The sequence below is a fragment of the Sebastes umbrosus genome, chromosome 9 (genome assembly GCF_015220745.1).
Source record: "Sebastes umbrosus isolate fSebUmb1 chromosome 9, fSebUmb1.pri, whole genome shotgun sequence".
NCBI classification, from domain to species: Eukaryota; Metazoa; Chordata; class Actinopteri; order Perciformes; family Sebastidae; genus Sebastes; species Sebastes umbrosus.
Window position 1 is genome coordinate 16,255,562 of NC_051277.1, and position 19,877 is coordinate 16,275,438.

The following is a 19,877-nucleotide window of genomic DNA, read 5'->3' on the forward strand; positions in this document are numbered from 1 at the left end:
GAGCAACAAACTTATTGTTCAGAGATTTGAGCTCATTGTTTTGAAAAAAAAAGGAAAAATCTCATTCGAAAACTGAGGCAAAGCAAATGAGAAAAACTGTAAATGTCTCTTTTTGTTTGTTCTGTTTGGCAGGTACAGTGACAGGAGTCACCTGTGTGCATGTGTGTGGGTGTGTCCATACAGGGGAAAATATAGTATTTGTGAATTGTGTGTGTGTGGTGTGTGTGAGGGACCATGCAGGGCTTGACGGTGCGACGCTCCCTCACCTTTGTGACGGGTCTGGTGGAGTGTCTGTGTTTTGCTGGAGCCGTGTTCGGCTGGGCTTCGCTTGTTTTTGTCCTGAAGACGGACGGCTACTTCAGCTCTCTGTGCGGCAACACCACAGGAGTCAATGCAACGCAGGACTTAGGTCAGTTTGATATCCTCACCTCCACTACTTTAAAGTCTAAGCACCTGGATTTCTTCTTTTTTTTACTAGATAGCACAGCCAAAGATAGACAGGAAAGTGGGAGAGAGAGGGGACGACATGCAGCAAAGGGCCACGGGTCAGATTCGAACCCCAGGCCACTAAAGACTCAGCCTTAGCACATGGGGCAACTGGATTTCTAAACTGAATTACACCTTTAGATATATCTTTGTGCTGTCTGACCTTCATTGTCACCTGTCTAACCACATATTTCTCAACCTTGCTTCTCTCTTTATCTATGTTATCTGTAGATTGCAGTGGACAGGATGAACAGTTCTCTCTTGTTTTCACCATCGCCTCCTTTATGAACAATGTCCTGACGCTGCCCAATGGTTTCCTCTTTGACCTGTTTGGTACCACAGTGGCTCGGCTCTTTGGAATGTGAGTCCAACAACACCTAATTTACTTAAGAGTTAAAGCTGCAGTAGGCAGAATGTTTTTGGCATCATTAGGCAAAAATTCCATAATAACCTTTCAGCATATTGTAATTCAAGTGTTCTGAGAGAAAACTAGACTTCTGCACCTCCTCATGGCTCTGATTTCAGGCTTTAAAAAATCTAGGGGAGACTTTGGCCAATCACAGGTCATTTCAGAGAGAGAGCGTTCCTATTGGCTGTTCATTCAACGGAGGCAGCTGTCAATCGCTCGCGAACTCCAATCAATCGATCAAACTAGCAAGCCCTCTCATTTTACAGCTAAACAGTTCACTACAAGAGGATTCTGAAAACATTTTATGTGAGAAAAGGCATTACAGTAACAGAATATTGATTCATATTTGATCAGCGCTGCCTAGTTTGACCATTTGATCGGAGTTTGCGAGTGATTCACTGCTGCTCAGAGATGGCAGACTCCAGTTCGGCTCTGATTGGTTGTTTACCTCAGGTCTGTGAAATCCTGCAGATGCCATTAGGAGCACCGGAGGACACAGAGGAACATGTTCAGACTTTTGCATGTGTTTTTACACTTCTAGTACTGACATATGACACTGAAAATGTAACCACAGAGTAACTTGCGAATCCATTAGATAAAAAACAACAACATTAAAAGCAAGAAAGCTTGTTTTTTTTGCATCGAGAGTGCTGAAACTTCCAGTTTTTTGATGCAGCCATAAAACTGAACCTAGCAACGAGTCTTTGCAGCCTGCTGGTTTTACTAAACCAAACACATATTCACCAAAGACAGATGGGCTTCTCCCTGCATGGCTGTGACTCTCTCTGCCTGTGGTGGCTAAGCTAATGCGTGCAAAGAGGCAAGTTGCTGTAATTTCAGTCTGTCTCTGGTATTTCCCTCTGAGGGATTACCAAATCAGTTTGCTGCTAAATACAAGCTCCTGTGAAGTACAAGGGGCATAGGACAGCTAGAAAAGTGAGACGGACGGAGAGATCAGAGTAGCTCCCTCCAGGGATGTTATTAAAGTAGCTGAGGTCTCCAGACAGCAACAGACATAGAGATGCAGCGTGCATACCAGAGCTTAACACTTAGCAATGCAGTATGTAGAGAAAATGCTTTATGAGAAAAAGGAGCAGTGAAGAACAAACAATGGAACTGGAAAGAGGAAAAGTGAGAGGATAATTAAAAAGTAGAAAGGTCAGGACTTTTAATCACCAGAGGATGGAGGAATGTCAGAAAGATGGGGTTTGGTGCAGATGTTCAGGCCCTGTGACGAAGAAGCCCTCCCTACTGAGTTAATATCCAACATATAACATAACCCCACATACCTGCCCAGTTTGTTGCCCCAGATATATCTAAATCCACAATAACAAACTGGCACTAAGGACACCCATGTGTTTCCACTAAAAGAGGGTGGAGGGAAAATAAAAGGCCAAGGAATGCAAATAGTTTGACAAGACGCAGCAAGTCGAGATGAGGGAAGATCTTTGAGGGAATTAAAGTTGGCCAAAAGTTATCCAAACAACAGCAGAAGAGCCTGTTTTTGAACGTGTTTTGACTTTTAATTGCTGAAAGTGTACTGAACTGTGAAGCTCCCATTGAGCCAAGATGAACATGAGACATGATAACACTTTAATTTATTTTTCCCGCCAGATTTCTTTACACCACGGGGACCTTGATGGTGTCCTTCTCGACTGCAGGTGAAAAACGTTTCTCCGTCTCTTTATTTTGTGCTCTCTCTCTCTCTCTGATCTTCATTGTCTAAAATGAAGAAGTACGATTTTATAGCTTTGGATGCTCATTTTCCCTTTTTGTTTCTATTCTTTCCCATCAGCTTTGTCCAACCTGCTGTTCCCAGCTCTCTCCTTCCTGGCAGCGGGTGGCATCTTGTTACTAATGACCAACATGCAGGTACTGAAGCAGTCGTTCATTAAAAAGATTAACTGTTGACCTTAATTAATCTATTATTTTTTTGATTATATATTCTTTTACTAAATGAAATGTCAGAAAACTGTAAAAAAAAAACAAAAAAAAACTGTCCATCACAATTTCTCAGGGCCCAAGTTGACATTTTGAAATAGCTCATTTTATCCAAGAGCCTGAAACCCAAAGATATTCAATTTACAACCATAAAGAAAAACAGCAAATCCTCAAACTGGACTGGAGAATCGAACCAAAATTGTTGATTATTCTTCTTTTTTTTTTTAGCTCAAATTTACATTTCTATGTTTCAGAATCAGTGGATGGTTGATATTTGCTCAAAATTGTAATTGGAAAATTGCTGCAACGGGCAAAAAAAGAAATGCCTGCATGTGTGCTCTGTCAGCAGAGTATCGTTGTAAGTTAGAGTGATCAAGAACCACAAACACCAACTCATCCTATTACCCCATTTCTTAGGAAAGCTGAGAAACGTTGTAAGAGCTTATTTTGGAAGCGACAGAGGTTCGATGTTCAAGATTGTGGTGTTTACCAGATGGCAAAAGTTGGAGTCTATCCCCAGATCATCACTAAACAGGAACACAAACAAAAGACAGTGTTTGGCCTCAGTACACGTTTGTGGGCTCCAGGGCATTTCTTCATGATCTTGTGGGAAGCCCTCTCTGGGAAACAGTCCAAAACCCCACCCACATGTTCAAACAGGAAAGAACACGTTGCACTGAATGATAAAATGTAGATGCATAAAAGGAAAGAAAGCCCCAGACAAGTAGACACTTAAATCCAACATTTTAATATCAACAACGTTTTAATAAATTCAAATTTTCTCTCCTAAAGGTAGGAAACCTGTTCGGCTCACGTCGCTCCACCATCATCACTCTCTATAACGGGGCCTTCGACTCTTCCTCAGCACTCTTCCTTGTCATCAAGGTGAGAAACATTCACACACTGCTCTCATAAATGAAAATCACAGGATTTATGTTGTAATGATGATCTTGATGTCCAACAGCTGTTACACGAGGCCGGCGTCTCTCTCCGCTCCTCCTTCCTCTTCCTGTCCGCCTGCAGCGTCATCCACCTACTCAGGACTTTCTTCCTGCTGCCCAGAGGCCACATCCCCTACCTGCTGCCTGATGACTACACATACGGGTACAAATCCCCAAGAAACACACATCAACGCTTCATACTTGCGTCAGGGATGCATGAAGAGAAAAAAAGAAAGAAAATCCATGAATCTCTTTGCTTCAAATATTTAAAAATGATTGAACATTGACATAGAGAACAATAGAGTGGAAACACAAAATCTAGTTAAAATTAGTTTTTAAAAATAACATTTTAATGCAACTACTACTTGGATTACTTAAGCTCTTTGCTAGAAGTCTACTGTACATTTTGAAGAGTTCAGTGAACCCTAACCGCAAGGAAAACAGGTTTTGTGTGTGACAGGACAAAAAATCTGAGCCACCGAGTTTGGTGACAAAGCGTTGGTGCGTTTGACGACCTGAACTCACGCTGTTCTCGGCTGGGGGTTACACTTCCACGTCCCACGGCACAGAGCCACTCTAATGCTGCCCAGATGAAATACAGGCAGAGGTCTCTGTAGATACAGACACGCCACACACTTCTACTGGCTCATAAGGGTATTATTTATCAGTCTAGTTTCTTGCAAAATACAACTTTTTTTTAATCTTACCAGAACAGTTTATTTTCACATCATCATTCCACATTCCTTGGAAATATCCTTAATTTCCTGTTATGTGATTGTAACGGGTGATAAATAATTACCAAAGCACTCCCATAATGCCCTCAGGCTGTGGCTGATCCACTGTGACCTTTTTTTCAGGGCAACCTGTGGTAAATCAAAGACTCTGAGGTTAGAGCCGACAACAGAAAATGGTAACGCAGAGATAACGAAAGAGGAAACGCTCATCGACAAGGACGTCCCTGTGAAACAAGGTTTGTTCACTTTACTGTGGTAGATATATACAGTACATAGTAAGATATAACAGAATATAATAATCATACATCCTATTTCTCTCCATCTTTGTTCCCTCCTTGTCTTCATCCATCTCTGTGGTCTCCCCTCGTCCCTCTCAGAGAAGAGTTTCCGTGAGTGTGTGATGTCCAGGTTCTTTATGTTGCAACTGCTTTGGTTGTCGGTGATCCAGCTCAGACATTACCTCTTCATCGGCACCCTCAACCCCATGCTGCAGCGGCTGACGGGGGGAGAGCCTTCACTGGGTAAACACACACAAACAATACATCATGTCTGACTGTCATAGCAAAGATGGACATTCGTGAAAACGTTCCTTATTAGGTTCATGAAGTTACATGAATAATTACTGGTTAACCTGTGCTGCGACTAAGAGGACGTGACTGAAGTAATATTATGTGAGCAACAAGCTGCTCCTATGGTAGATAAAACATGATTAAGGGCCCTCTAGGGTGCCTTTCCAGTGGAGAAAACTTGATGAAGTGCCCACTAGGGTGACCTTCCAGTAGAGAAAGCGTGATACAGTGCCCTCTAGGGTGACCTTCCAGTAGAGAAAGCGTGATGAAGTGCCCTCTAGGGTGACCTTCCAGTAGAGAAAGCGTGATGAAGTGCCCTCTAGGGTGACTTTCCAGTAGAGAAAGCGTGATGAAGTGCCCTCTAGGGTGACTTTCCAGTAGAGAAAGCGTGATGCAGTGCCCACTAGGGTGACCTTCAAGTAGAGAAAGCGTGATGAAGTGCCCTCTAGGGTGACCTTCCAGTAGAGAAAGCGTGATACAGTGCACTCTAGGGTGACCTTCCAGTAGAGAAAGCGTGATGAAGTGCCCTCTAGGGTGACTTTCCAGTAGAGAAAGCGTGATGAAGTGCCCTCTAGGGTGACTTTCCAGTGGAGAAAGCGTGATGCAGTGCCCACTAGGGTGACCTTCAAGTAGAGAAAGCGTGATGAAGTGCCCTCTAGGGTGACCTTCCAGTAGAGAAAGCGTGATACAGTGCACTCTAGGGAGCCCTTCCAGTAGAGAAAGCGTGATGAAGTGCCCTCTAGGGTGCCCTTTTTATATTTAGTTGCCGAGTCCACCACTGTCTCTAATCATCTCCTCCTTGCTTGTATGTCCCTGTAGTGAGCCAGTACATCAATGCCTTTGCTATAACACAGCTGTGTGGCGTGCTGTGTGCTCCCTGGAACGGCCTCATCATGGACAGACATAAGGGCAAACCACGTGCTGAAGGTAACATACTCAATACTAATCCCATTATTAATTGTAGTGGATAAACAGCAGTCCAAACGCTCTGAACACCAACCTTGTGTACCTTTTAATAGTTAGCTCTACAAAACAAAATTGTGTGAGAAACAAAAACGTAAAACAAATTATTTCCAATATTTGATTTTTCATCATCATTTTTTTTCAATTTTTTTTCTCTTTGGAGGAACATGCATGTTTTCATTTGTGTGTGTGTTTGTGTTTGTAGGAGAGAGTGAACAGGAAGCAGACCTGCGGGCCTCGGTGCTTTCTCTCTTCCTGACATCGCTGCAGTGTCTGCTGTTCTCACTTTGTGCCGCCACCCCGTACCTGCCGCTTCAATATCTCACCTTCATCCTGCAGGTTCTCAACCGCTCCTTCCTCTACGGCGGTAACGCAGCCTTCATCAGTGTGGCGTGAGTATCAAACACACAAACACACACATACACACACACACATCTTTGTGGACTACACTTTAGTATTCTTATATATGCTTATAACGACATTATAATGTGTTACAATTTATTACATGTTCAAATGTTAACCTTTATTTTTAAGGAATGTTTTTGGGCTTAATATTTAAAAACTGTGATTTCTCCTTTTCATACGCTGTACTTCTTTAACACCACTTCATTCTCTTCGCCACGTCATCATTTTGTGTGTGTGTATAGTTTCCCACCATGCCACTTTGGGAAGCTGTATGGTCTGGTCATGGCTCTGTCTGCAGTGCTTTCTCTGCTGCAGTATCCCTGCTTTGCCCTGGTGAATGGACCTCTGGGGGGAGACCCTTTATATGTGAGTACACAACATATAACCGATACTACTGAAAATCTGACTCTGGTGCTTCTGAACTCTCACTGCTTCCTCCTTTCTCTCCCTTCACGTGTCTGCAGGTGAACATCGGTCTGATGCTGCTCAGCCTGCTCGCCTTCATCCATCCCCTCTCTGTCTTCCTGCACTGTCGACGTCTCGCCTCCCAGCGAGCCATCAACGCCTCCTCTTAAAGTCTGTTAAATGAGACTCGCGATGAAAATGTCCTTAATATCACCAGCGACACTGTTAAATCTTCAGTTCGATTGATTGAGTACATATGTCTGTGTTTTGTTGCCATATGTATCAACAAGTGCTTGTAAATGCATTTCAGATTGCATTGAAGTGTGGTTTTGGGTACAGTCATAGCACATTCACTTTCTCTCACATCATGTTCACAGCCAAATTGGAATCCATCCATAATAACTAAGAGCTTCTGGTGTGCAGTCTGCTGCAGTTGACGGGTTGCAGAACACTTTACCTCTCGTGAGATTTCAAGGATGCATCATTTTATTTTTACTGATGCATAAATCAAAACGTGTTACACTCTTCTACAATTTTAGAGTGATGGTGCTCAATCCAGCTTTTGCAGCTAATAGCTTTATCTGTTTTTACTGTTACAATGCCTTGTGCTGGCAGATTTCCATGACTGTGACATGTTACTGTGTGTTTCTTGTTTTATGCAATCTTATAATTTAAGATATATATTATTGTATATTTTTATTCAGTGTAATACAAGCCACATATCACACCAAAAGATAACAATTGTTTATTGTTATTATGAAAATGTTACAGATAATGCCTATATCAGTACTGACCTTTTCAAGTTATCTATATCTATATCTGTTTTACCTTGAAAGTATAGAGTATAGGACCAACAAGGTATTAACAGTGAAAGGGACGATTGGGAGTCAGAATATCAGTCAGTGTTGTTTTAGTTGGATCAATCAGTGATGGGAACAGAACAAAAAGGCGATACAGCTCTGCCATCTGCTGGTCTCTCAGTTCAACTGTTATCTACTATTGTGCCACACATTAACCAACAGTAAACTGATCTCCTTTTATGTTTTGGTTGTATCCAACGTATGACGTCTCCGGTGTTCAGTGTGTCTGTGTAGTTCAGTAGAAGAATTTTGTGTCATGAAGGATTCAGTTTTTTAATGAAAAAGGGAAATATGTACTTTTTGTTTTACCAGTAAGTTTATGTTTTAGGTCGACTGTGTATTTTTCTTAAGTGCCAAGACTGAGGAGGTGTTAATGTTGTTGAAATGTAACTTTGAATATGCAAACCCTCCCTTGTGATTCACCAAATTAAACCTATCTTTTTAATATGAACTTTAGTAGTGTGCTATAGGGAATTATCACTTTTTACTTTTGCCCAAATACATGTTTCAGTTTTTAAGTATTGTGAGAAATATTATGCAATTGCAGGCAACTGCCCACCGTGACATACAAATATCCAACTATATTAAAATAAATATCTGTTCTGTTCTACTATATGCTGCAAACAAATGTATGATGGGTTTAATGGAAAACCAATACAAACTGTTATTGATGTTGGCCTTCTCAACTGCAGGTAAAAAACATTTCTCTGTCTCTTTGTTTTGTGCTCCCTCTCTGATCCTCATTGTCTAAAGAAATACTGACCAGAAGCAACGGTGACTCTAACAGCTGCTTGTTTTTATTTTTCCATCAGCTTTGTCCAACCTGCTGTTCCCAGCTCTCTCCCTCCTGGCAGCGGGTGGCAACTTCTTTCTGTTGACCAACATGCAGGTACTTAAGCAGTTCAGATTGAAAAGAGTATTGTCAGTTTTGATCAATCAGCCAATTATTTTCTTGATTATTCAATTGAAATGATGAAAACTGTGAAAGTTGACATATTCAAATAGTTGTTTTTTTTTGTCCAACTAAGAGTCTAAAACCTCAAAATATTCAATTTACCATCATATAAAACAGAGAAAAGCAGCAAATCCTCAAACTTTAGAAGCTGGATCCCAAAAATATTGAGCTTTTTTGCTAATAAAAATGCTTAAACGATTAATCAACTCAAACTAAAATTGTTTTTTTGCTTGACTAATCTATGAATTGATTCATTTTTATGTTTCAGAATAAGTGGATGGTTGGTATTTGCTCTAAAATGTAAAAAAAAAAAAACAGACAGTAGGCACTTAAATGCAACATTCATTTGTTTTAATAAATAAAAATGTCTCTCCTAAAGATAGGAAACCTGTTTGGCTCACGTCGCTCCACCGTCATCACTCTCTACAACGGGGCCGTTGACTCTTCATCTGCAATCTTTTTTGTCATCAAGGTGAGAAACATTCACTCACTGCTCTCATAAAACAAATAACTGTGCCATCTGATGATGTAACGATGCTCTTCATGTCTTGCAGGTGTTACACGAGGCCGGTGTCTCTCTCCTCACCTCCTTTCTCTTCCTGTCTGCCTGCAGCGTCATCCACCTCCTCAGGACTTTCTTTCTGATGCCCAGAGACCACATTCCCTACCCGCTGCCTGATGACTACACATACGGGTACTAATCCCCAAGAAACCACACACACACATCAACACCTCATACATGCTTCAGGGATGCATGTATTAATAGGGCTCGTTATTTTCTTTTTTACTTCTTTTTTTAAACACCAAAACCCATGAATTAATCTGTTTGTTTTAAATATTTAAAATATTTACTGTAAACAAGTTAGAGCACAGTTTATAGTACAAATTAGGGTAGCACTTTAGATAACAGCCCGCAGTGTAAATACTCCGGAGTCACAGTGTAACCTTTTATAACGGTGTACCAGTACAGTACTTAACAAGGAAACAGATGTGAATTTATATTAGACAGGTCCTCTCAGACATATATTCTTATGTGTATGTAATTATATTTTATATCAATTAACAAAAATATTATCTTATTAAATGTAAATCTTTCTTGCATTTAACTCAAAATTAAAAATGTTATGGACCGAAACAGCACACAAATGCGGCATAGGTAAGACAAGGAATTACACAAAACAGCATGAAAATGGTGATACATGACTACTAAATTAAATGTTAAAGAGGTAAACAACTCAAATATTCCACAGCATCACATTCCTTGGAAAAGTCCTTCATATCCTGTTATGTGATTGTAGCGAGTTATGACGTGAAAACTTAATTTATCAAAGAATTCCTACAATGCACTCAGTCTGTGGCTGACCCACTGTGACCTTTGACCTTTGTCAGGCTAACCTGTGGTAAATCAAAGACCATGAGATTGGAGTACACAAAAGTGAGTGATAAAGCTCTGAAGACGACAGAGGAAACACCCCTCAACAAGGACGTCCTTGTGAAACAAGGTTTGTTCACTCTACTGTGGTAGATATATAAGATTTAACAGAATAAAATAATCATCCTATCCTATTTCTCTTCATCTTTGTTTTTTCCTCATCTTCATCCATCTCTGTGGTCTCCCCTCGTCTCTCTCAGAGAAGAGTTTCCGTGAGTGTGTGATGTCCAGGTTCTTTGTGTTGCACCTGCTTTGGTTGTCGGTGATGCAGCTCAGACATTACCTCTTCATCAGCACCCTCAACCCCATGCTGCAGCGGCTGACAGCGGGAGAGCCTTCACTGGGTAAACACACACACACACACACACACACTACTGTTAGACACATTTACACAATAGAGAAGTAGTTGTAAATAATTTAGAAAAGCACAGGTGTTACTAGTAATGATAACGATGGCTCCGTTATATTCTAGTGTTCCAGTGAGAGGGACAGTGAGCCAGCATGCACAACACCAGGAAGCTGAAGTCAAAGCAGCTAAATGGAAGCCAGCCATCATTAATTTCATTATTTATACCTGTGTACACCTACTGTGTCATGTCAAAATGTCTTCTGAGAAAAAAGGCCTATTAAGCCTGAAACCATCATGCAATTAAGCTGCTGTGGTCATTCTTTGGAGTGCACATGTTAAAATACTTTAAAGTTTCTGTAGAAATATTGTAGAAGAGTGAAAAGCTGTCATTTTGAAGAAAAGAGGACAGATTGCGTGCATTAAAACCTTAGTAAGAGGGTGCCACCGAAGGCAAGGAAAGTTGCAGCACACAGCCAGAAGAGGATGCCAAAGCCCATGACAAAAGCTGTGGAAGGAAAACTGAAGGCTTGAGTATGAAAGAAAAGGCAAGCTGACTGGGCTCACTTGTAAAAAGGAAGCAGATTGAAGCCTCCTCTTAAAATGTCTTTAATATCATCTGTACTGTAAAACCGAAGTACAGGAGAAGCCATGAACTAGAAGAGGTATCCTGACAGTTATAGGTTCACCTCATGACCCTCTGGGGTTCCTGGCACCTTTGATCCTCCCTGTCATGCTCCTTCTAAGAGTACTTTGCAAAGGGAAAAGAGCATGGGATGAAGCAAGTGTCCTCAGAACTAGCAAAAAGATGGAAAAGGTGGTTGGTAGACTTGCAAATGCCAATGAAACAGAACCAGAAATTCACTTCATTCAGGGCCTAGTTTCATGCGAAACTAGGCCTTGACACCCGTCCGCCCTCTCTCTCTCTCTCATCCCCGGCTCTCTGAAGCTCTGTACCCCGCTGTTGCCTGGCAAAGGCGGCGGTGCCGGCGGCACAGAGGTCCCCGGGGACCGCCGGTACAATCACCTTTCTTTTTGATGTAAAATAATATGCCCAAATTCATAAATATGTAGGATATCACTACTGACATTCTTGTAGTATTACATCACAAACGTCTGCTGTATTAGCCGTGTGTTAACAACGTGTTTATTTGTATATAGAGCGGGGAAGTGAGATCAAATCACAAGTGGCCACTCAAGACGCATGTTAATGCCAGGTCTGAACAGGGCCTTAGAGAGTGGCACCACTCAAACACTGTTCCCATCAAGTATTAACAACGTTTGTGCAAACCTTTCTTATTAGGTCAACTTTCATCATTCTTCCTCAGCAAGACAAGTTCCATGAATACTTAGCAGTTAGCCTGTGCTTCAACTAAAAGGACGTGACTGAAGCAATATTATAAGAGAGTATAGAAAGTACTGTTATAGCATATTCCGACAGACTTGTTGAGCTGTTGTTGGAGTCGTTTGTCTCTGACCATCTTGTCCTTGCTTGTTTGTCCCCTGCAGTGAGCCAGTACACCAATGCCTTTGCTCTAACGCAGCTGTGTGGCGTGCTGTGTGCTCCCTGGAACAGCCTCATCATGGACAGACACAAGGGCAAACCTTGTGCTGCAGGTAACTAATACTAATAAGGACTATTAATGAACCCAACAGGCCAGTTGGAGGAACATGAACGTTTTTATTTGTGTGTGTGTTTGTAGGAGAGAGTGAACAGGAAGCAGACCTGAGGGCCTCGGTGCTTTCTCTCTTCCTGACGGTGCTGCAGTGTCTGCTGTTCTCAGTTTGTGCCTCCTCCCCGTACCTGCCGCTTCAGTACCTCACCTTCGTCGTGCAGGTGCTCAGCCGCTCCTTCCTCTTCGGTGCCAACGCAGCCTTCATCAGTGTGGCGTGAGTATCAAATACACACAGCACACACTTCTTTATGCACATAGAAACACATTTTTGTAAAAACACACTTCACATTCTTGCATAAATAACAGTAAGGTGCTGCAAAGAACACTTTGTTTTCTAGTTCAGTTTATTCATTTACTGTGTTGATTATTGTGTATCAATTCCTTTATCACAAGGATGCACCAAAGGGCTTTACATACCACGATATACACATTTATTTGTTAAATGACAAAATAAGAAAACACTGGATAAAAATAAATAAGGTTGTGACAAAAGCAGAGTAACCACTAAAAATATGGATGCTAGTTTCTCAGCATTACCAACCCGACCTTTAAAGATTCTGTAATTTCTCCTTTTCTACACTCACTGTGTTTTTCTCCACTTCCTTCTCTTTGCCATGTCAACATTTTGTGTGTGTGTGTGTAGTTTCCCATCGTGCCACTTTGGGAAGCTGTGTGGTCTGATCATGGCTCTGTCTTCAGTGTTTTCTCTGCTGCAATATCCCTGCTTTGCCCTGGTGAATGGACCTCTGGGTGGAGACCCTTTATATGTGAGTACACAACATCACGACATCCCACTGTCTTACTCCTTCTCCCTTAATCACCATCTTTATCTATGAACTCTCCTCTCACTGCTTCCTCCTCTCTCTCCCTTCACGTGTCTGCAGGTCAACATCGGTCTGACGCTGCTCACTCTGCTCGCCTTCATCCATCCCCTCTCTGTCTTCCTGCACTGTCGACGTCTCACCTCCCAGCGAGCCATCAAAGCCTCCTCTTAAAGTCTGTAAAATGAGACTCGCAATGAAAATGTCCTTAATATCACCAGTGATACTGTTACCTCTTCAGGTTGATTAATAGTGCTCGTCTGGCTGTGTTGTGTTGCCATATGTATCATTAAGTGCTTTTAAATACATTTCAGATTGCAGTGAAGTTTGGTTTTGGGTTGCAATTTTGCCACAAATTGAATGTACGGTATCTCTACTGATTAAGATCTTCTGGTGAGCATGCTGCAGGTGCACTTTTACCTTTTGTGAGATTTCCAGATTACATCTTTTTTTTTCACTGAGTGATCTTATGCCTAAATCAAACCTTTTTACACTCTTCTATAATTTAAGTGTCATGCTGCTTTTTGCTGCACCTTATTGTAAGAAGCTGAAAAGAGAGAGAGACCAACAATGTGTGGTAGGTAAAGGCTGGATGTAGTAATAGTGTAAGGGACGATATCAGTTTCACAAATTTAATGTGTAATGTCTGTGTTGTTTTTATTTGTTTTGGTTGTATCCAACATACGAAGTCTCAGGTGTTCAGTGTGTCTGTGTAGTTCAGTAGAAGAATAATGATATGTAAAGAATTATAAATATATATTTTAGATCAACTGTGTATTTTTTCTAAAGTGCCAAGAGGTGCAAACAGCAAACTGATCGTGCTGCACCAAATTAAAAAATCTTCTGACATGAACTTTAGTAGAGGGGAATTATTACTTTTTATTTACTTGCAGGCAACTACTTAGTACAGATGGTATAGAAAAATGCAATTGTAACCTAATAAGATATTTAAAAAAAAACAATAAATGAAACATATACCGATCAGCCATAACATTAAGACCACTGTCAGGTGAAGTGAATAACATTGACTATCTTGTTACAATGACACCTGGCAGTGGGTGGGATATATAATACAGCAAGTGAACATTTTGAACTTTGAACTTTGTGTTGGATCAGAAAAAATGGGCAAGCGTAAGGATGTGAGCGACTTTGACAAGGGACAAATTGTGATCGGTAGACGACTGGGTCAGAGCATCTTCAAAACTGCAGCTCTTGTGAGATATTCCCGGTCTGCAGTGGTCAGGACTTAACAAAAGTGGTCCAAATAAGGAAATCCGGTGAACCGGTGACAGGGTCAGACCCGAGGCTCATTGATGCACGTGGGGAGTGAAGGCTGGCCCGTGTTGTCCGAACCAATGAAGAGCTACTGTAGCTCAAATTGCTGAAACGTTAATGCTGGTTCCGATAGAATGGTGTCAGAACACACAGTGCATCGCAGACCGGTCAGGGTGCCCGTGCTGTCCTAATGTTATGGCTGATCGGTGTATATAGAACTGTATGGTGAAAACCTTGACTATATCTAACTATAAAGAAAGGCATATTTGTCTGTCTGTTCTTCTGTGTGTTATTCACATATCTCGAGAACCGCTCATCAGATCTACTTCACACCTGGCGGGAGTATTGCTCAGGACCCACGAGAGTGCAGTGTCGAAGTTGGATGGTGGCGCTATACAGTAACTATTAACTTAACATTTTGGCCTGTAAGTTTTGAACTTTGAGCTTTGTCTCAGAAACAAAATTCATATTTTGTGGGTCCAGACGGAGCTATCCATATAAGCCACGCCCATTTACGTCCATACTGATTTTTTGTCATTTTTAATTTTGTCCAAATGATATTTTTTGCAGCTCCTCTTAAAAATTTTGCGCAATCGTCACCAAATTTGGTACAGAACATCTCTGGACCAAGCCGTAAAACGTTCCTTTTTTGGATCGTTGATGTCACACACAGTTTTGCTATAGCTGGCCCTCAAAATAAGCTCAAAACGCTGTGGGCAGGGCTTATATTACAAAAAAAAAACGCCAGATCTCCTGAATGCTTTGTGCTATTGGTGGATATGTGTAGATATGTCTTCTGAATGACCATGGCAAGTTTGTTGCCATGTGGCCAATAGGTGGCGCTGTAGCAGCATCATCTATCTACTGTATAAAGGAAGTATTCTGTGTCTGTGTGTGTATGTTTGTATGACTGCCCTTCGCATATCTCGAGAACTGTTCATCCAAACAACTTCACACTTACAGGGTACACTAACAGCCATACCGCGGTTCTCGGGGGGCCGAGCAGTTGTCCCATTACGGAGAGGCATGCACTCTGAAGAGGTATTGCACTTGTTAAAATAAACATTAAAGTGATATTTAAAGACTGAACCCTGAATTCCCCCTTTTTTCCAATGTTCAGTTTACTGAGTCCATGTTTTCAGTTGAGTACTTTTGATTGACTGGTAGTATTTAATGCAACATCAGCTGCACAAATTGTCAAAATGCTAAATTTATTGTTAGAATTTATTTTGCATTAGTTGACAAGGAAAAAGAACGGATCTGTGGTTCTGCTGCTGCATCTAATTTGTCCATCGTAAGTTCAACAATGTTTCAGGACCGCAATGTTCGGAGGTCAGTCTGCCATCTCCAGGCACTGAGACGCTTGTCAGTCTGAGTAGGAGTTGCCATGTTGTTCCTGATACTGGTGGAGAGGTTTCACACGGGGCAGAATCATCTCTGGCAGGGTTTAAACCTGAAATAACAGGGTCACAGCAACCCCCACAACAGCATCTCTCAAGTCCTCTGTACACCTGCTGTGTGACAACGCAGTGAGCGCAGAAAAACTTCATGCAACTGTTCAAAGTTTCTCGTATCGTGTGTGTGTGTGTGCAGACATGTGCATGGTGACAGTTTCCTCCCTTTCATCTGCGTCATCGATGTTAAAAACCTCAGTTTCTATTCAATTTAAAAATACAAACTTGGATAAACAAATGTGTAACAGAAATAGGGGCGAAGGCGGGAGGAGCGGAGGATACAAATAAGCCAGCCTGTTAATGAGGCAATTTGTTATGTGTTGTTTTGCTTTTTTTAATCGGACTGAATCTGTCGCAGGGCCTGATGATGTCTTTATGACACACAGGCTTACTCAAAATGTGTCAACTAACTCATGTCTGTTCTCTTTGATTGGAGCAACAGGACAGAACTGTAATGGCCTCACTTTATCAGCCTTAATGTGCTGTTTTCCATCTGCTGTGGGGAGCTGGTGGCAAAACTAATTATCTCTGATGCTGAATGAATGAACAGGCTACAACATGAACGCTGAGCTTATTGATGCTCTGAGTTTTGGGTTGTAACTCAAAACAGACTGCTCAAGACTAATGGACATGGTGACTTTTAGATTTCTCTTAACTGTTATTCCTAATGAGGCAAAAGAGAAAAAATAATTACACTATATGGACAAAAGTATGAGTTCACTTTTGGTTTGGGGTTGTTTCTATGGTTTGTTTCAGTGGTGGAAAGTAACTTAGTGCATTTACTCCCTTTGTTTTGTTCAGTTTTTAAATATTTCAAGATGTTTATTGTCACTCCGGTTATGCAAGTACAATCATGTGTTTTTTGCTGGGAGGCTCCATAAAAGAGAGAATAGTGAAATATAAAAAAACATACACAAAATTATAAAATAAAATAAAATAACGAAATATAGGAAACAATAGAAATATCCATTTAAAGGTGCAGTGTGTAGGATTTGGCGACATCTAATGGTGTGGTTGCAGATTGCAACCAACTGAGTGCCTCTCCGCCTGCTCCTTCCTTTCCAAGACTGCGGTAACGTGAGCCGCCGAGTGCAAACAGTGATAACGCTGTTCGCCTCGCTCAGAGGCCATCCTTACCATAGTAACACTACTTTAGGAGCAACGGAAGTCAGACGGCGGCTGGCGGTACCAAGGTTTTGCACTCTGCAGCTCACATTACTGCAGTTTTACAGAGTCAGTGTTTGTTTTGTCCGTTCTGGGCTACTGTAGAAACATGGCGGAGCAACATGGCGGAGCAACATGGCGGACTCCGTGAAGAGGACCCGCTCCCTATGTAGATATGAAGGGCTCATTCTAAGCTAACGAAAACACAACGATTCTTAGTTTCAGCTGATTATACACTAATGAAAACATAGATATGAATATATTATACTCCATTTCTGATAATAGATCCCCCAAAATGTTACACGCTGTTCCTTTAAGAAAAACAATAAAAAGATTGCGTTCATGGAGTATGTTTACAATGCAGTATTGGGTACTTTTACTTTAGTAAACAATCTAAATACTTAAAGACTCCATCTCTGCTTTGAAATCTTAATGCTACAGCATATGACATTTTAACATGTCACAGGATGAAGATTGGTGTAAATACTAATAATGATAAAAAGAATGATTGCTGAATTTCATTTAGCAGCTTCGTTGTTCCTGCTGGCTCACTGTCACACTGTCGTATCTTACTGGGGCACTTGAATAGAACAGAGCCATTATTAATGTTAGTAGTAACAGTATCAGATATTTAAATCAAGAGTCGGTGGAAAGAGGGTGTGAGGCTTTGAGGCATCATGGACTGATAAATAAAACTGACTTGACATGAATGAGATGTTCAACACTCTCACATGGAAGTAATGTTTTGGTGTCCACATACTTTTGGCCATATAGTGTATCTTTGTTTCACTTTTTCTCCCCCTTTATGTGGCTGCTAGTCATCATACGGCACTAACACACCATCTCTCACTTTGCCTCTCTGTGTTTGTGAAACCGGAGTCAAATAGGATTTAAGATTTAAACTATCGCAGGATAAAAGATGAAAGGCTCTACTTTGCTGAAAAACAATCCTGAATTAATTTCTCAGATACAAGAAACTATGAAATTCTAAAATCCTCCTCACATTTGACTACAACAGGCGTATATTTAAATTGGTTGCAAATATGAACTTTACACACAGAAGCACACTGCAACTAAATATCAAGTGATTCATTATCTCGTTAACGAAGTCTTGTCAGACCTTTGCCGTCCCAAACGACACCCACATCTTGTCTGATTCATACACTTTTACACATATCGGCCTCGCGCTGCATTTCGAATTTGAAAAATGTGGAAAACTTTGGTGTTTAGTTGATATTAAGATTATAAGACTGTTTGCAGTCACATTTCAGGTGAAATAAAAATCATTCTATTTCACATGAAATTATCTCAGTTGGGGGATTCGTGATCCAGAACGAGTTCTCTGAGGAGGCAAGAAAAAAAACAAACTTCAGCTTCTGGGTTTTTTTCACCTCTTTACCATGATATACCATGAAGTGGGTAGAAACACACTTCGTCCACACACAAGGTCTTCAGCCCTGTGTGAGAGTGATTTTCTGTGTGTGTGTGTTTGACTGAGTGGGGGTTAGAGACGGAGTCAGCAACACATTTTTTTTAGGATCAGGACAGATCCTTTGAACATGCTGTGTTTACACCAGTTCAAATGCCAGTGTGCCCGTGATTCACTTTGACACAGCAGGCTAGTGTGAAGATGTAAGAGAGGGGATCTGGGAGTGGACATGTGCATGTGTGTGTGTGTTTGTTATGCATTTTTTCTGCCTATGTATTAGGATTGGTCATGATTTTAGCATCACACACACACACACACTCAGTCTGGATACTTGGTCTTTATAGTATGGAAATGGCACCAAGAACCGCACGTGTGCGCACACACACACACACACACTCCCACAGCCTCCCTGAAGCTGGTTGGTGAGTTGGCTGCCTCCCCCAGTTGCCCTGGGGCCAAGAACAGTGTGAATACACAACGTGCACCCACACACCCACACACACACACACACACGCGTGACCTTCTCAGTCCCACAGACCCCCATGGAGGCTAATGGCTGACTGGTGAGCTGTCTGCCTCCCCTAATCACTACACCTCAGCCAAGAAACAGTTTGACTCCAGACGCGCAACTTATGCCCTGCGCTGCTCACAGCTTGGCGTTGCAGATGACCCTCCGTGGAGCAGGTTTTGGGGAGCGTGTGTTCACTTGGGAACAGATGGTGTGCATCATGGTGGACCGGGCCTTGACCCATGTCATGAAGGGAGGACTCAGTTTGTGAGTAAACCTGCCCTGACACAATTTATTCCACATGCAGAAGACCTCCACGTCCATCCATATGCTGCAACCTACAGTAATTACAAGTTTAATTTGTTTTATTGGTGACACACACATACCTGGATGTATAGTAGGCACATGTGTTGTCACCTCTCCTCCTCCTCCTCACACAAATGTAATCAGTCCATATGATGCGTTGGATCATTTCGCTCCGCCGCTAGGTTTCCCTTTCATGTTCATCTGTTGTTCTGAATTGTAGGCGGCTCTAGGGCTTCTTTCCAAAACCTGGCCTACACTATGAGACAGATGATTTTTTGGCTTTAATGCCAAATGAGTTTTCCCGCCTCCTGTCCTCCTCCAGCCCTCTTGTGAGCACATGTGCCACGATGGAACTACACAAACACCCTTACAGTCATACAATAAATATTTGTTGCCTACTTTATCATAGAAATTCTGAGTTTATTGTCACCCAAGAAGACATCCATCCCACTTCTTCATGATCACAAAAAGTAAATTCAGGAAAAATCTCTGAAAAGGTACATTAGGATTGCTCATGTTCCGAGATGTAGACTAATAGACTGCGTTCTATGGTGCCTTTACCTCATCATAATGAATAAAGCCTAACAATCTTTGTAGTGGCAGCTTGCTCTAAACCGTCCTCGCCACTTCTAGCAGGATGTAAAGGTATTCTGACTCACATAGACTAACATGTCCAACTTCCACTTGCCTTCTGCAGACACTCACTCCATCGTCAGCTTCAAAGAAGGCAAATGGAAATTGGACATGTTAGTCTACGTGAGTCAGAAACCTTTACATCCTGCTAGAAGTGGCGAGGAT

General features: G+C 41.6%; 1 protein-coding gene across 6 annotated transcripts in view; it reads left to right on the forward strand.

Moving 5' to 3' along the window:
- Positions 1-13,810, forward strand: part of slc43a3b (solute carrier family 43 member 3b) — a 14,974-nt gene extending 1,164 nt beyond the window's left edge. The window contains exons 2-13 of one of the 6 annotated variants that reach the window (XM_037781105.1): positions 133-409; positions 718-847; positions 2,510-2,556; positions 8,526-8,602; positions 9,048-9,140; positions 9,223-9,362; positions 10,058-10,170; positions 10,301-10,444; positions 11,956-12,063; positions 12,150-12,336; positions 12,766-12,889; positions 13,007-13,810. In XM_037781105.1, the coding sequence (XP_037637033.1) occupies positions 235-409; positions 718-847; positions 2,510-2,556; positions 8,526-8,602; positions 9,048-9,140; positions 9,223-9,362; positions 10,058-10,170; positions 10,301-10,444; positions 11,956-12,063; positions 12,150-12,336; positions 12,766-12,889; positions 13,007-13,117 (1,449 nt within the window). In that variant the 5' untranslated portion in view covers positions 133-234 and the 3' untranslated portion in view covers positions 13,118-13,810. Of the gene's footprint in view, positions 1-132; positions 410-717; positions 848-2,509; positions 2,557-2,690; positions 2,768-3,628; positions 3,722-3,800; positions 3,941-4,634; positions 4,748-4,888; positions 5,033-5,899; positions 6,008-6,248; positions 6,436-6,690; positions 6,815-6,912; positions 8,381-8,525; positions 8,603-9,047; positions 9,141-9,222; positions 9,363-10,057; positions 10,171-10,300; positions 10,445-11,955; positions 12,064-12,149; positions 12,337-12,765; positions 12,890-13,006 lie in introns of those variants that run through there. The other 5 variants (XM_037781104.1, XM_037781103.1, XM_037781102.1 and 2 more) reach the window with 5 other exon arrangements.
- Positions 13,811-19,877: the final 6,067 nt, after the last annotated feature.